General features: G+C 54.9%; 1 protein-coding gene across 1 annotated transcript in view; it reads right to left on the bottom strand.

Moving 5' to 3' along the window:
• Window positions 1-15,130: 15,130 nt before the first annotated feature.
• KCNN3 (potassium calcium-activated channel subfamily N member 3) overlaps window positions 15,131-16,518 on the bottom strand; it is a 124,494-nt gene continuing 123,106 nt past the window's right edge. Inside the window, exon 8 of the mRNA XM_078879346.1 lies at window positions 15,131-15,599. Coding sequence (XP_078735472.1) covers window positions 15,144-15,599 — 456 coding nt within the window. The 3' untranslated portion in view covers window positions 15,131-15,143. The remainder of the gene's footprint in view (window positions 15,600-16,518) is intronic.

The following is a 16,518-nucleotide window of genomic DNA, read 5'->3' on the forward strand; positions in this document are numbered from 1 at the left end:
CCCCCCAAGAAATGCCTCCAGGGCGTCGCCCCCCCCCCCCGGCGATCCATGACAAACGCGAAGAGAAAGAAAAGAAAAACAGAATTTAATTTTTCAATCATAGAAATATTTTGGTTACTAAATGTCATGCAAGGATACAATGCATGTGATTTCATAGCAAAAAATATGCAATTTTTTTAGATATATAAATGCAAGTGTAGGATATGTATATATTTATATACTTCTTTATATATATTATTCATTAGTATTCATTGTTACAGTAGTATGATCAGCATTATTATTGTCGTTATGAATATGTACACGTAATGTTAAGTGACAATTTTTTTTTCGGGACTTTGGGCTGTTCGTGACATGAAATCAACATTTGTGCTTTGAACTCAACATTTGAAAACTCCGTGGACGCCACAACATGCAAAGACGGACGGAGAGAAAGAAATAAAAAGACCGATGGACATTAAAAGCACCTGAGGTTTTACAAGTTTTTAGCTTTTCCCACTCATCATCATCACCATCGCCATCATCATCATCATCATCGTCGTGAATCTTCTCCATCGGAACAACAACAACAGCAGCAGCAGCAGCAGGAGATGCACTCGACGTTAGCCAACGCAGGCATTATTGGCGTCAAAGGCGAAAGATATCGTGAGGCCATCGAGGGCAATTTTCATTTTGTAAATGCTCCCCCCGCCCCCCATCACCTCTCCCTCTCTCTCCTAGAGATGTATTGCGTTCCCTCTGTCATTCGGGCTGCCGTGGGTGGGTGGGGTGGGTGGGGTGGAGTGGGTGGGGTGGGTGGGGGTGGGTGGGTGGGATAGTGTAGGTGGAGTGGGTGGGTGGGGTGGGTGGGTGGGGGTGGGTGGGGTGGGTGGGGTGGAGTGGGTGGGGTGGGTGGGGTGGGTGGGGGTGGGTGGGTGGGATAGTGTAGGTGGAGTGGGTGGGTGGAAGTGGGTGGGGTGGGTGGGGTGGACTGGGTGGGTGGGGTGGAGTGGGTGGTGGTGGTGTGGTGGTGTGGTGGCGTGGTGGTGTGGTGGTGGTGGTGGTGTGGTGGTGTGTTGGTGTGGTGGTGTGGTGGCATGATGGTCTGATGGCGTGGTGGTGTGGTGGTGGTGGTGTGGTGGTATGGTGGTGGTGTGGTGGTGTGTTGGTGGTGTGGTGGTGGTGTGGTGGTGGTGTGGTGGTGTGGTGGCGTGGTGGCGTGGTGGCGTGGTGGTGTGATGGTGTGGTGGTGGGGTGGTGGTGGTGTGGTGGTGTGGTGACGTGGTGACGTGGTGGTGGTGTGATGGTGTGGTGGTGGTGGTGTAGTGGTGACGTGGTGGTGTGGTGGTGGTGGTGTGGTGGCGGAGTGGTGGTGTGGTGGTGTGGTGTGGTGTGGTGACGTGGTGGTGGTGTGGTGGTGGTGTGGTGGTGTGGTGTGATGGTGTGGTAACGTGGTGGTGGTGTGGTGGTGACGTGGTAGCGAGGTGGCGTGCAGTGTGCCACGTACAGGACGCGGGAGGGGAAACTCATCCCACGGCTTGTGACGATGTCCCCAGACGCGTGCCGGTCGACGCAGAGCGGACGTATGACGGATGAACGGATGGACAGACGGATGGATATCTGCCCATGGATCTTATCCACGGGCAGATGAAATTAATGGCCAGATGGATGGATAGACGGACGGATGGGAGAATGGATGGACGGAGGAGGGTGATCGAGGGAGGTTTTCATTGAAGCCGCTGAACGCCGCCGTGTCGTCACGACAGCTCTGACCACCGACACGATGAGACCCTCACCCCCTTGCTTCCCCTCTCCCCTCTCCCCCTGTGGTTCCCCCGTTTGTTGATACGAAAACAAAACAGGGACACGTTGAGATGACGTAGCCAATGGGTAAGAGTACTGGGGGAGGGAGGGGAAGTCGATCTATAATGTCAATTAAATGTCTGTTGATTGAATGCGAAGGAGGCGTTGCACGAAAAAAAAGAAAATCCCCCATCTGACGTGAAACATTAAAGAACGACACTCTTGTTGGGATCTCTATGGGAGTGAGTGGAGCTCGCTCTAGCTACAGATCTCTATGAGAGTGGAGCTCGCTGTAGCTACAGATCTCTCTGAGAGTGAGTGGGGCTCGCTGTAGCTACAGATCTCTATGAGAGTGAGTGGAGCTCGCTGTAGCTACAGATCTCTATGAGAGTGAGTGGAGCTCGCTGTAGCTACAGATCTCTATGAGAGTGAGTGGAGCTCGCTGTAGCTACAGATCTCTATGAGAGTGAGTGGGGCTCGCTGTAGCTACAGATCTCTATGAGAGTGAGTGGAGCTCGCTGTAGCTACAGATCTCTATGGGAGAGTGGAGCTCGCTGGAGCTACAGATCTCTATGAGAGTGAGTGGAGCTCGCTGTAGCTACAGATCTCTATGAGAGTGAGTGGAGCTCGCTGTAGCTACAGATCTATATGGGAGTGAGTGGAGCTCGCTGTAGCTACAGATCTCTATGAGAGTGAGTGGGGCTCGCTGTAGCTACAGATCTCTATGAGAGTGAGTGGAGCTCGCTGTAGCTACAGATCTCTATGAGAGTGAGTGGAGCTCGCTGTAGCTACAGATCTCTATGAGAGTGAGTGGGGCTCGCTGTAGCTACAGATCTCTATGAGAGTGAGTGGAGCTCGCTGTAGCTACAGATCTATATGGGAGAGTGGAACTCGCTGTAGCTACAGATCTCTATGAGAGTGAGTGGGGCTCGCTGTAGCTACAGATCTCTATGAGAGTGAGTGGGGCTCGCTGTAGCTACAGATCTCTATGGGAGAGTGGAGCTCGCTGGAGCTACAGATCTCTATGAGAGTGAGTGGAGCTCGCTGGAGCTACAGATCTCTATGAGAGTGAGTGGAGCTCGCTGGAGCTACAGATCTCTATGAGAGTGAGTGGAGCTCGCTGTAGCTACAGATCTCTATGAGAGTGAGTGGGGCTCGCTGTAGCTACATATCTCTATGGGAGAGTGGAGCTCGCCGGAGCTACAGATCTCTATGAGAGTGAGTGGAGCTCGCTGGAGCTACAGATCTCTATGAGAGTGAGTGGAGCTCGCTGTAGCTACAGATCTCTATGGGAGTGAGTGGGGCTCGCTGTAGCTACAGATCTCTATGAGAGTGAGTGGGGCTCGCTGTAGCTACAGATCTCTATGAGAGTGAGTGGAGCTCGCTGTAGCTACAGATCTCTATGGGAGTGAGTGGAGCTCGCTGTAGCTACAGATCTCTATGAGAGTGAGTGGGGCTCGCTGTAGCTACAGATCTCTATGGGAGTGAGTGGAGCTCGCTGTAGCTACAGATCTCTATGAGAGTGAGTGGAGCTCGCTGTAGCTACAGATCTCTATGAGAGTGAGTGGAGCTCGCTGTAGCTACAGATCTCTATGAGAGTGAGTGGAGCTCGCTGTAGCTACAGATCTCTATGAGAGTGAGTGGGGCTCGCTGTAGCTACAGATCTCTATGAGAGTGAGTGGGGCTCGCTGTAGCTACAGATCTCTATGAGAGTGAGTGGAGCTCGCTGTAGCTACAGATCTCTATGAGAGTGAGTGGGGCTCGCTGTAGCTACAGATCTCTCTGAGAGTGAGTGGAGCTCGCTGTAGCTACAGATCTCTATGGGAGTGAGTGGAGCTCGCTGTAGCTACAGATCTCTATGAGAGTGAGTGGAGCTCGCTGTAGCTACAGATCTCTATGAGAGTGAGTGGGGCTCGCTGTAGCTACAGATCTCTATGAGAGTGAGTGGAGCTCGCTGTAGCTACAGATCTCTATGAGAGTGAGTGGAGCTCGCTGTAGCTACAGATATCTATGAGAGTGAGTGGAGCTCGCTGTAGCTACAGATCTCTATGAGAGTGAGTGGAGCTCGCTGTAGCTACAGATCTCTATGAGGGTGAGTGGGGCTCGCTGTAGCTACAGATCTCTATGAGAGTGAGTGGAGCTCGCTGTAGCTACAGATCTCTATGAGAGTGAGTGGAGATCGCTGTAGCTACAGATCTCTATGGGAGTGAGTGGAGCTCGCTGTAACTACAGATCTCTATGAGAGTGAGTGGAGCTCGCTGTAGCTACAGATCTCTATGAGGGTGAGTGGGGCTCGCTGTAGCTACAGATCTCTATGAGAGTGAGTGGAGCTCGCTGTAGCTACAGATCTCTATGAGAGTGAGTGGGGCTCGCTGTAGCTACATATCTCTATGAGAGTGAGTGGAGCTCGCTGTAGCTACAGATCTCTATGAGAGTGAGTGGGGCTCGCTGTAGCTACAGATCTCTATGAGAGTGAGTGGGGCTCGCTGTAGCTACAGATCTCTATGAGAGTGAGTGGGGCTCGCTGTAGCTACAGATCTCTATGAGAGTGAGTGGGGCTCGCTGGAGCTACAGATCTCTATGAGAGTGAGTGGAGCTCGCTGTAGCTACAGATCTCTATGGGAGTGAGTGGAGCTCGCTGTAGCTACAGATCTCTATGAGAGTGAGTGGAGCTCGCTGTAGCTACAGATCTCTATGAGAGTGAGTGGAGCTCGCTGTAGCTACAGATCTCTATGAGAGTGAGTGGAGCTCGATGTAGCTACAGATCTCTATGAGAGTGAGTGGAGCTCGCTGTAGCTACAGATCTCTATGAGAGTGAGTGGGGCTCGCTGTAGCTACAGATCTCTATGAGAGTGAGTGGAGCTCGCTGTAGCTACAGATCTCTATGGGAGTGAGTGGAGCTCGCTGTAGCTACAGATCTCTATGAGAGTGAGTGGAGCTCGCTGTAGCTACAGATCTCTATGAGAGTGAGTGGGGCTCGCTGTAGCTACAGATCTCTATGAGAGTGAGTGGAGCTCGCTGTAGCTACAGATCTCTATGGGAGTGAGTGGAGCTCGCTGTAGCTACAGATCTCTATGATAGTGAGTGGAGCTCGCTGTAGCTACAGATCTCTATGAGAGTGAGTGGAGCTCGCTGTAGCTACAAATCTCTATGAGAGTGAGTGGAGCTCGCTGTAGCTACAGATCTCTATGGGAGTGAGTGGAGCTCGCTGTAGCTACAGATGTCTATGAGAGTGAGTGGAGCTCGCTGTAGCTACAAATCTCTATGAGAGTGAGTGGAGCTCGCTGTAGCTACAGATCTCTATGAGAGTGAGTGGGGCTCGCTGTAGCTACAGATCTCTATGAGAGTGAGTGGAGCTCGCTGTAGCTACAGATATCTATGAGGGTGAGTGGAGCTCGCTGTAGCTACAGATCTCTATGAGAGTGAGTGGAGCTCGCTGTAGCTACAGATCTCTATGAGAGTGAGTGGAGCTCGATGGAGCTACAGATCTCTATGAGAGTGAGTGGAGCTCGCTGTAGCTACAGATCTCTATGAGAGTGAGTGGAGCTCGCTGGAGCTACAGATCTCTATGAGAGTGAGTGGAGCTCGCTGTAGCTACAGATCTCTATGAGAGTGAGTGGCGCTCGCTGGAGCTACAGATCTCTATGAGAGTGAGTGGAGCTCGCTGTAGCTACAGATCTATATGAGAGTGAGTGGAGCTCGCTGTAGCTACAGATCTCTATGAGAGTGAGTGGAGCTCGCTGGAGCTACAGATCTCTATGAGAGTGAGTGGAGCTCGCTGTAGCTACAGATCTCTATGAGAGTGAGTGGAGCTCGCTGTAGCTACAGATCTCTATGAGAGTGAGTGGGGCTCGCTGTAGCTACAGATCTCTATGAGAGTGAGTGGAGCTCGCTGTAGCTACAGATCTCTATGAGAGTGAGTGGGGCTCGCTGTAGCTACAGATCTCTATGAGAGTGAGTGGGGCTCGCTGTAGCTACAGATCTCTATGAGAGTGAGTGGAGCTCGCTGTAGCTACAGATCTCTATGAGAGTGAGTGGAGCTCGCTGGAGCTACAGATCTCTATGAGAGTGAGTGGAGCTCGCTGTAGCTACAGATCTCTATGAGAGTGAGTGGCGCTCGCTGGAGCTACAGATCTCTATGAGAGTGAGTGGAGCTCGCTGTAGCTACAGATCTCTATGAGAGTGAGTGGAGCTCGCTGTAGCTACAGATCTCTATGAGAGTGAGTGGAGCTCGCTGGAGCTACAGATCTCTATGAGAGTGAGTGGAGCTCGCTGTAGCTACAGATCTCTATGAGAGTGAGTGGAGCTCGCTGTAGCTACAGATCTCTATGAGAGTGAGTGGGGCTCGCTGTAGCTACAGATCTCTATGAGAGTGAGTGGAGCTCGCTGTAGCTACAGATCTCTATGAGAGTGTGTGGAGCTCGCTGTAGCTACAGATCTCTATGAGAGTGAGTGGAGCTCGCTGTAGCTACAAATCTCTATGGGAGTGAGTGGAGCTCGCTGTAGCTACAGATCTCTATGAGAGTGAGTGGAGCTCGCTGTAGCTACAGATCTCTATGGGAGTGAGTGGAGCTCGCTGTAGCTACAGATCTCTATGAGAGTGAGTGGGGCTCGCTGTAGCTACAGATCTCTATGGGAGTGGAGCTCGCTGTAGCTACAGATCTCTATGAGAGTGAGTGGGGCTCGCTGTAGCTACAGATCTCTATGAGAGTGAGTGGGGCTCGCTGTAGCTACAGATCTCTATGAGAGTGAGTGGAGCTCGCTGTAGCTACAGATCTCTATGAGAGTGAGTGGAGCTCGCTGTAGCTACAGATCTCTATGAGAGTGAGTGGGGCTCGCTGTAGCTACAGATCTCTATGAGAGTGAGTGGGGCTCGCTGTAGCTACAGATCTCTATGAGAGTGAGTGGAGCTCGCTGTAGCTACAGATCTCTATGAGAGTGAGTGGAGCTCGCTGTAGCTACAGATCTCTATGGGAGTGAGTGGAGCTCGCTGTAGCTACAGATCTCTATGAGAGTGAGTGGGGCTCGCTGTAGCTACAGATCTCTATGAGAGTGAGTGGAGCTCGCTGTAGCTACAGATCTCTATGAGAGTGAGTGGAGCTCGCTGTGGCTACAGATCTTTATGAGAGTGAGTGGAGCTCGCTGTAGCTACAGATCTCTATGAGAGTGAGTGGAGCTCGCTGGAGCTACAGATCTCTATGAGAGTGAGTGGGGCTCGCTGTAGCTACAGATCTCTATGAGAGTGAGTGGGGCTCGCTGTAGCTACAGATCTCTATGAGAGTGAGTGGGGCTCGCTGTAGCTACAGATCTCTATGAGAGTGAGTGGAGCTCGCTGTAGCTACAGATCTCTATGAGAGTGAGTGGGGCTCGCTGTAGCTACAGATCTCTATGAGAGTGAGTGGAGCTCGCTGGAGCTACAGATCTCTATGAAAGTGAGTGGGGCTCGCTGTAGCTACAGATCTCTATGAGAGTGAGTGGAGCTCGCTGGAGCTACAGATCTCTAGGAGAGTGAGTGGGGCTCGCTGTAGCTACAGATCTCTATGAGAGTGAGTGGAGCTCGCTGTAGCTACAGATCTCTATGAGAGTGAGTGGAGCTCGCTGTAGCTACAGATCTCTATGAGAGTGAGGGGGGCTCGCTGTAGCTACAGATCTCTCTGAGAGTGAGTGGAGCTCGCTGTAGCTACAGATCTCTATGAGAGTGAGTGGAGCTCGCTTTAGCTACAGATCTCTATGAGAGTGAGTGGGGCTCGCTGTAGCTACAGATCTCTCTGAGACCAGATGGTGATGGCGTTGACCTCGATGCCTGTGGGCGAGTGAAAGCCGCACGCTGCTGATCCGCACGGACAAACACTAAATTAAATCCGATGCTCACCTAATGGGAGACGCTCGTTTAAAAGATGGGGGACGGGTGATGCCCCCCATCGTGACAGCCAATTAAACATCCGCGGGGAGCGGGGGGGGCACGGAGTTAGGGGGCGGGGCGGGGTATTGGCGCATCACTCCGGGCCGCTCTCTCTCTCTCTCCGCTCGTGATGATTTATTTACACCTTCCCCTCTCCGGAGAGGACTTAATTACCGCGCATTCACTCACTCACCGACTTGACCCCCCTCCCCCGGTTCCACCCCCACCCCCTACCCCTCGTCTACTCCACAACTCGCGCAAGAAGGGGGGGGGGCGTGCAAGGGGAGCCCCTCGATGGGCACGGGGAGATGGTACAGGCCACGGGCTGCCATTCATCCTCAGTGGTTGGGCTGTTCCACTTAAGTTGGCGGGGGGGGGGGACGCAAAGCAGACATTCCACGCCTTTGCAATAAAGAAACAAAACAATCATATCCTCGGCAGATGTCAAAGTGCAAAATTCGGAGCGTGACGTCGCCGCCGGATTGGGAAAGTGCTCGGAGAAGAAGGGGGAGGTGAGAGCTCGCAGCTATAAATAATGATAAACTAAGCCTCTCGTCTTTTGTTTTCATTTTACCCGGTAAAGAGGCCCCACTAGAGCTATTTTAAAGCTCTTTTTTTCAGAAGCGACCTGGCGATCACGAACGATCGTATCAACGAAGTGAGCTCATCGTGATCACGTGGAAAGTTACGGCAGTCAAATCCTCGAAAGGCGTGACGTCGACACGAAATGTGGAGGGGCGAAAACATCGGAGGAGAAAAATCCACGCGACCACGGCGAGAGAGAGAGAGAGAACACGCCAACACCAAATATACAGCAGGCGTCAGGGTCGGGATCGAACCCACGACCTCCTGTATACCCGGCGAGGTAGTCAACATCTCCTAGCCACCGTGATGATGATGAGAAAGGGAGAGAGAACACGCCAACACCAAATATACAGCAGGCGTCAGGGTCGGGAGACAACCCACGACCTCCTGTACACCAGGCGAGGTAGTTAACATCTCCTAGCCACCGCGGCGCCCTCACCGCGAGATGATTCAGACGAGAGAGGTGCATAGTGGGGTGAGTGAGAGAGAGGGGGAGGGGGGGTCAGTGGGCTTGGGCAGGAGACGCCGTGTGGGTCACGGCTGCAAGGGAGGCGACGGCTGAAGGAGGAGGTCGTCGCACGGGGGAGCGGGCAGGCAGACAGCCGAGTGCAACGTGGCCGCCACGGTGGGATGGGAGGGGGGGGGCAACGATTATTTAATTTCGACTTAAAACTTTCGTGACTGCAGGAATCCACATTCTTTGGTTCTTTCGGTAAAGTCACGTAGATAGAGAAATAACAGTAAATAAAATAAAAACGACGTTTCGAGCACGACACAAGCGATCGCCATCCTCCCGATGACGATCCTCCCGATGACGATCGCTTGTGTTGTGATCGAAACGTCATAGTCTTTATTTTGTTTATTTTTCTATCTACGTGACTTTACCGAAAGAACTAGATTATATGATTATCTAACTATCATTACTATTACGTCCACGTGGTGGTGGTGGTGCTGGATGGATCGTTGACATCGCGGGACGCTTGGGGAGGCGTTCATCTAGCAGCGCACAGATAATGACGATGCATGTGCGAGTACAAGTACGATTCGCCCGTCTCGTAACGCGACGTGAAGACGCGAGGATTAGAATGGTAAAACTTGCGAGCGAGTTCCTGAAACGCCGGTCTCTCTCCCTCTCTCTCTGAAGCCGATGGCGAGTTCCAACAAAGGCTGACGACGACGACAACAACAAAGACAACAACAACAACAACCCCGGAGAATTACCGCGCCCCCCCCCCTGGGTTTCCAAGAGAAACACCCCCACCCACAATGTCAAATCACCTCTCCGTCTTGCAGAGACGGTGGGTGACCCCCTCCCCCCCCCCCCCTTAGGCTGTGTTCTGGGCTGTCCAACAAAAAAATAGGGGCGCGTGAAACATTCACGAGTTTTTTCCGACGACGACAACAACGAATACAAATAAAAGTCTACGTTTAAAGTCAAAGGTCAAAGACGCGGACGGGTTTTCTCAGGGGGTCACAGACGAACGAGGCGCCGCCGCCGCTGAAATTCCTGGGTTCGAATCCGGTTTAAATCCGGCAAAACCACAGCGACTAAACCGGGTTCTCGAGTTCCAGCGAGTTGGTTCTCTCAGCCGATGAATTACACAGAGGATCCACAGACTCACTTCGAGAGCCATTGATTGACAGTATTACTGGAGAATTACATACCCTCATAGGCTTACACAGAGACCCAGAGACTGGCACAGAGACCCAAAGACTCACACAGAGACCCATAGACTCACACAGAGACCCATACACTCACACAGAGACCCAGAGACTGGCAAAGTGACCCATAAACTCGCAGAGCGATCCATAAACCCACGATAACCGAGGAGCGATTGGTGAGTTGATTGTCTGCGCCTGGTCACCAAATATCATAGAGACCCCGTAGACTGCATAGAGACCCCCATAGACTGACAGAGAGACTCGTCGACTTGCACATAAACACACAGACTCACGCGGAGATCATAGACTCGCACAGAGACCCATAAACTCACACAGAGACCCATGCACTCACATAGAGACCCATACATTCACATAGAGAACCATAGACTCGCACAGAGACCCATAGCCTCACACAGAGACCCATACACTAACATAGAGACCCATAGACTCACACAGAGACCCATACACTAACATAGAGACCGATAGACTCACACAGAGACCCATAGACTCACACAGAGACCCATACACTAACATAGAGACCGATACTCACACAGAGACCCATAGACTCACACAGAGACCCATACACTCACACAGAGACCCATAACCTCACACAGAGACCCATACACTAACATAGAGACCCATAGACTCACACAGAGACCCATAGACTCGCACAGAGACCCATAGACTCGAACAGAGACCCATAGACTCGCACAGAGACCCATAGACTCACATAGAGACCCATAGACTCACATAGAGACCCATAGACTCGCATAGGCTGAGTTGTGATTAGACCGGGTTCTCAAGTGTCGTGAGTTCATGCTCTGCACCAACAAACCACCACATTAAATTTTGGCTTTTTCACTGAATTTCACCAAAAAGTCCAGCTCCGACAATTCAAAGTGTTGGTGTTTTGCCTGCCAAGCGACAGGCATCAACCACGTGGCAGGATTGCGTGGGAAGAGTGCAGCGACGGCCTGGGGTGCGGATCGAGGAGGGGAACAAATTGATCGACGGGGTGATCAGAAACTGTTCTGCGGTATCCCCCGTCCGCCGCGGGGTGCGACGCGCGCCGGGTGATGCGGCCGCTTGCTGGCGAGGGCCCCGCACGGATCGCTCATCTGTTGACGCGACACCCGCCGGTCGCGAGCGCGTTTGGAATGAGATTTGTAAAAAAAAAAAATCATGATGCAGCGCGTCATTATGGCACCCGAGTGACATCACCCGCTGTGACGTGACATCACCCCGTGACGTCAAATTGCTCACTATGACGTGGCATCGCCCGCCGTGACGTCGCATCCCTCGCTGTGCCGTCACATCCATCGCTGTGACGTCACATCCATCGCTGTGACATCATACCGCCCGCCGTGACGTCACTCCCTTCACAGTCGGGGGGGGGGGGGCTGTGTTGAAAAAGAGCTTCATAGCTCATCGGATTCGTCCACTGTAAATACAAATTAGCGGCGTCATTACTAGTAGTGTTTCTTTTAACATTGGGACTGCGGCGATGCCGACAAACGCCAAATGGCCGACTCCAAAACGATGTCAAGCGGGAGACTTTAAACGTCGACGTTGCCGCGGATACGAAAACGACGCCGTCGCTGCTGCTGCTTGCTGCCGTTACCGCCTGCCGCTTGCTGCCGCCACTGGCTGCCACGCGGTCACAGCGAGGGGCCCGCGAGGCCCCAGGCGACCCGCGGCGTCGCTGACGAGCACCCACCCTGCGGAGCCCCGCCAAACCCCTTTCCCGTTGCGATGACGTCTGCAGGCCGCGGGGTGGGTTCCCCGCTCGCCGCCGAATCTCGGAATGCGCGAGCGGCTCGGCGTTTATCTTATTTGGAGACGCGTGGCGCCGCTGGTTTTTGTTTTGTTTAAAAGACATTGCACTGTGTGCTCACGGCAGAGAACTGTAGGGACACGACCGCCGCACACAGCCCTCCCCACGTGGCCTTTTACTTCCACCCCCGTTCCGATGACTTACACGCACGTGCGCCATCGTGAACGGGGGAGGAGGGTTCACCGGGGCGGCCTGCCAAATCCCAACCACGAACCGGCGCCCTCCGTCAGCGTTCAAGCGAGGCGAGACGCCAACGAGAGGGCGACTCTTCGATGGCCCAGCGGAGGAGGAGGAGGCCTGCGCTTCGCGGGTTGCGAGCGAACCCACCGAAGCCTTCATCAGACGGAGTTGCGACGTCGCTGCGGAGCTGTAATGCTTGCGCCTAAACCATGATTTAGTTTCTTTTTCACGAAGCTGCAAAAAAAAACGCCGTCGGACGGACCCGAGACACGGCACGCAGCGGGAGCTGTGTGAAGATGCCTCGACTCGCCGCTCAATTCGCCTGCGAGCGACGCGTGCCATTTGAATGCTCCGCGGGCGAAACGTTAAACGTTGGTAGTGGGGCGGGTGTGAGGCCCAACTCGTCCTGTAGGCCCGTGGTCACTGCCACTCACTCACACACACACTCACTCGCGCACCCTGTCACACTCACTCATACACTCACACCCTCTCACACAAAGACAAACATCTCCCGTGTAGCCGTAACAGACCGTCGAAGCAAGTGTTGTTAGCGAGCACCTATGAAGGTCGGCCGGCATGGCACACGAGGGGGTGGGTGGCCATCACGACGCCAGGCCGCCTTTGTCTCACCATTGGCGATGTTTACACACCGCACCGGGTACTCATGTTTAGTTTGTTGTCCTTCCCCCGCAACTCTGTCTAGCACGGTTGGCTACATACGGTGCGTGCAAGAAGTTCAACAAACGTACATTCACCTCGGGGAGCCCCAGGACCGGTTCAGATAATCGTCACTGGTGTCGGTGGCCGTGAGCGGGAATCGAACCCGGGTCGGCGGGTTGGTCGCGCAGCGCGCTAACCGTCGCGCCACCGCTCCCCGCAATTACTCACCTTGACGCACAACACAATCGCTCTCTCTCTCACTTAGACACTTGCACACACCACACGCTCACTCGCCACGATACTCACTCATCAATCACACACCAAGCGCACTCACCCCCTCGCCACTGACCCACTCATCGCCACTCCCGCTCTCGTGTAGGAATTGGATTGCCGCTCGTGTGTCGTGAGCGGTGCCCATCAGGCGCATCGTCGTGCTCCAGCCCACCTCCACTGTACATGGCGGTGAGATGCGGGTGAGATGATGCCAGTGAGATGATGCGGGTGAGAAATATGGGTAAGATGCCTGTAAGATGATGCAGGTGAGATGATGAGAGTGAGATGATGAGAGTGAGATGATGATATTGAGATGCGGGTGAGAAATATGGGTCAGTTGATGCGGTTGAGATGTGGGTGAGATGCCTGTGAGATGATGCAGGTGAGATGATGCAGGTGAGATGATGATGGTGAGATGTGGGTTAGATGGTGCAGGTAACATGATGCAGGGGAGATGATGAGAGTGAGATGATGCAGGGGAGATGATGAGAGTGAGATGTGGGTTAGATGGTGCAGGTAACATGATGCAGGGGAGATGATGAGAGTGAGATGATGAGAGTGAGATGATGCCAGTGAGATGTGGGTTAGATGGTGCAGGTAACATGATGCAGGTGAGATGATGAGAGTGAGATGTGGGTTAGATGGTGCCGGTAACATGATGCAGGAAACATGATGCAGGGGGGATGATGCGGGTGAGATGATGAGAGTGAGATGTGGGTTAGATGGTGCCGGTAACATGATGCAGGTGAGATGATGCAGGTAACATGATGCAGGGGGGATGATGCAGGTGAGATGAGTTGGGTGAGATGATGAGAGTGAGATGATGCAGGGGGGATGAGTTGGGTGAGATGATGAGAGTGAGATGATGCAGGGGGGATGATGCAGGGGGGATGAGTTGGGTGAGATGATGAGAGTGAGATGATGCAGGGGGGATGATGCAGGGGGGATGAGTTGGGTGAGATGATGAGAGTGAGATGATGCAGGGGGGATGATGCAGGGGGGATGAGTTGGGTGAGATGATGAGAGTGAGATGATGCAGGGGGGATGATGCAGGGGGGATGAGTTGGGTGAGATGATGCAGGGGGGATGATGCAGGGGGGATGATGCAGGGGGGATGAGTTGGGTAAGAAGCCAATGTTGCCTCCGGGCTAACGTAGCGAACGAGCGTCGAGCGAGAGGCGGCACGAGACGAGGAATCCTCACGGAGTTTGGTGAAGAGGTCACTCACGAAGGGGGGGGGGGGGTGAGGGAGGTCAAGGAAATCGTGAATCTGAATGGAGTCGGGAGAGACTCGGAAAGCCGTGGGCTGGTTGGTGACTCGCGTCCCATTCGGAGCGCCCACTTTGTTCCCTTTCAACTTCGCATCAGTTTGGAGTGGGGGGTCGGGGAAAGGGGGGGGTGGAGGAGGATGGGGAGGGGGGTAACCACGCGACCGTATCCTGTGACCTCTGCGTGAAATTTGTATAAAACCAAAATAATTTTTGGTTTAACCACCGGTGACGAGATCTGGGGAGTGGCCTTCAAATCGGAGCGGCGATACGAACGGTGAGCGATCATCTCACATTGCCTCTGGAGGGATCTGTGGGGGGATTCAAGGGGGGGGGGGGGGGTGATCCCCCCTCCCCATACACTCCCATCCTTGAGACCCCGACTACTGGGATGCGGTTGGTATGCTACCGGAGAAGATACACTGAGTGTTTTAAACATTGACGCGGGGCCTTGTTTAAAAGGCTTGGATATATCACGACTGCCCCGCCCCCCTCCACCCCCCCCCCCTCACACCCCCACTTTGGAAGTTCCCAGATCCGCCTCTGAGGGATGAACCGCGCGACATGCATAGTAACGGGTGAACACAAATTCACCATTCCCCCCCCCCCGTACCCCCCCCACTCTCTCTTCCGGCCATTGTTGGTGAGGGACAGCGGCCTCTCGCGGTTTGCGGGGGGGGGGGGGTCACTCGAGCCCCCGCTGCGTGCGACGACGTCGAATCTCCGACGTCGCGAGCGCAGACGGCCACGAGCAGGATCGGCGGGCCCCGCCGCCTCGCGACGACGCGACCCGCGACCCCCACGCGACCCCCACGCGACCCCCACGCGACCCCCACGCGACCCCCGCGGGCCTCCTCCCACGAAGCCGAGTCCAGTGCAAGCGATTTCGCGCAGAATCCCAGAATGTCCCGTTACATCCATCCGTGCGGCGCCACCGCGGCGTCGCCCCCCCGCCCTCCCGGCCCCCCCCCCCCCACCCCTCTCCGGAGAGACGGGAGGGTCACGCGCTGTCCGACGAGGTGTGCGGCGCCATGGACGAGGAGGAGGACGACGAGTGGGCCCTCCTGCGCGGAGACATCCCCACCGCCGGGTCGTCCAGCCCCGCCTGCCGGTGCCACGCAAAATGTCCGGCGTAGGCCACGGCCGCCGCCGGTGCCGGCGCCGCTGCCGGCTGCTGCTGCTGCTGCTGCTGTGGGTGATGGAGGAGATGGTGGTGGTGGAGCTGTTGGTGGTTGGGCTGCTGCTGCTGCTGCTGGTGGTGCTGGCGGAAGCGCGAGAGCTGCGCTTCGAGGGCCTCGCGCTGCCGCTGGCCCACGGCCTGCCCCACGAGGTCGGGCAGCTCGCGCAGGCTGCCCGCCAGCGCGTCCAGCTTGCTCTCGAGCTCCGCGAGCCGCCGCTCCGTGTCCTCGCCCCGCTCGTGCATGTCCACCACCATGTCGTACATGATGCTTTGGTACTGGGGGGGGGGGGGGCGTGGAGTGCGGGAGGGGGGGGCAGAGGGTCAAGAGGGTCAAGAGGAGTTGTTGTTGTTGTTCTCGGTCGAGTCACCCTCATCAGTGGCGTAGCTCTTTAACAGGCGACTGGCGACTCGCACCGCACCGCATCCCAACGCATTAGAAACAGGGCACCCCAAAGTGGCACAAGGCGACTGAGCACGTGGCCTGCGAGCGGGTGTTAGAAGGGGAGTGATGCTGGCTACGTGGTCGGGCGTCAGGGCACTCCCAGTGGCACCTGACCCTGCGTGGCACAAGGCGACTCGTCAGTAGGCGGCCATTTGTGTGTGTGTGTGTGCGGTGTTAATTTGGACCGCGACGCCAGAACGCGATGGCCGACTGGATTCGAACGACGTCTGGGGAGGGGGGGGGGGGGGGACCGTTCGACGCCCGCTGTGAAACAGGCCTGGCGCGTGGCATTCGCACGCTTTAACACAGCCGCAGCATTAGCCAGGGCGGCCTGCCGGAGTTGAACCGCGAACCTCTGTGGTGGTCGGTGGTGGTCGGTTGTGGGCGGCGGCGGTGATGGCGGCTGTGGCAGGTGGCGGTGGTGGCGTGGTATTTGCACGGCTAACACTGCGTGCGTGCGCGTGCCCGCGATAGTAACCGCGGCGTGGCAATCCTGGGCCACGTCACCATTAATCCACCCAACAGCCGCCCGGTTCACCGTGGCCTGAGCACACGACTGAGCCACGTGGCTCTTTGGTCAGAAGCTCAACAACGTGGCTTATCGTCGCGTGGAAATGTAGAGCAGAGAAATACTCATCAACGCGCTGACGTCGATTCTAAACGTGGAGGGAAAAAGCGGACGACCCGGAGAAAAATCCACTCGGCCACGAGGAGAGAGAGACACGCAAACTCCAAATACACAGCAGCAGGCGT

Source organism: Lampetra fluviatilis, chromosome 53 (assembly GCF_964198595.1).
Source record: "Lampetra fluviatilis chromosome 53, kcLamFluv1.1, whole genome shotgun sequence".
Taxonomy (NCBI): Eukaryota; Metazoa; Chordata; class Hyperoartia; order Petromyzontiformes; family Petromyzontidae; genus Lampetra; species Lampetra fluviatilis.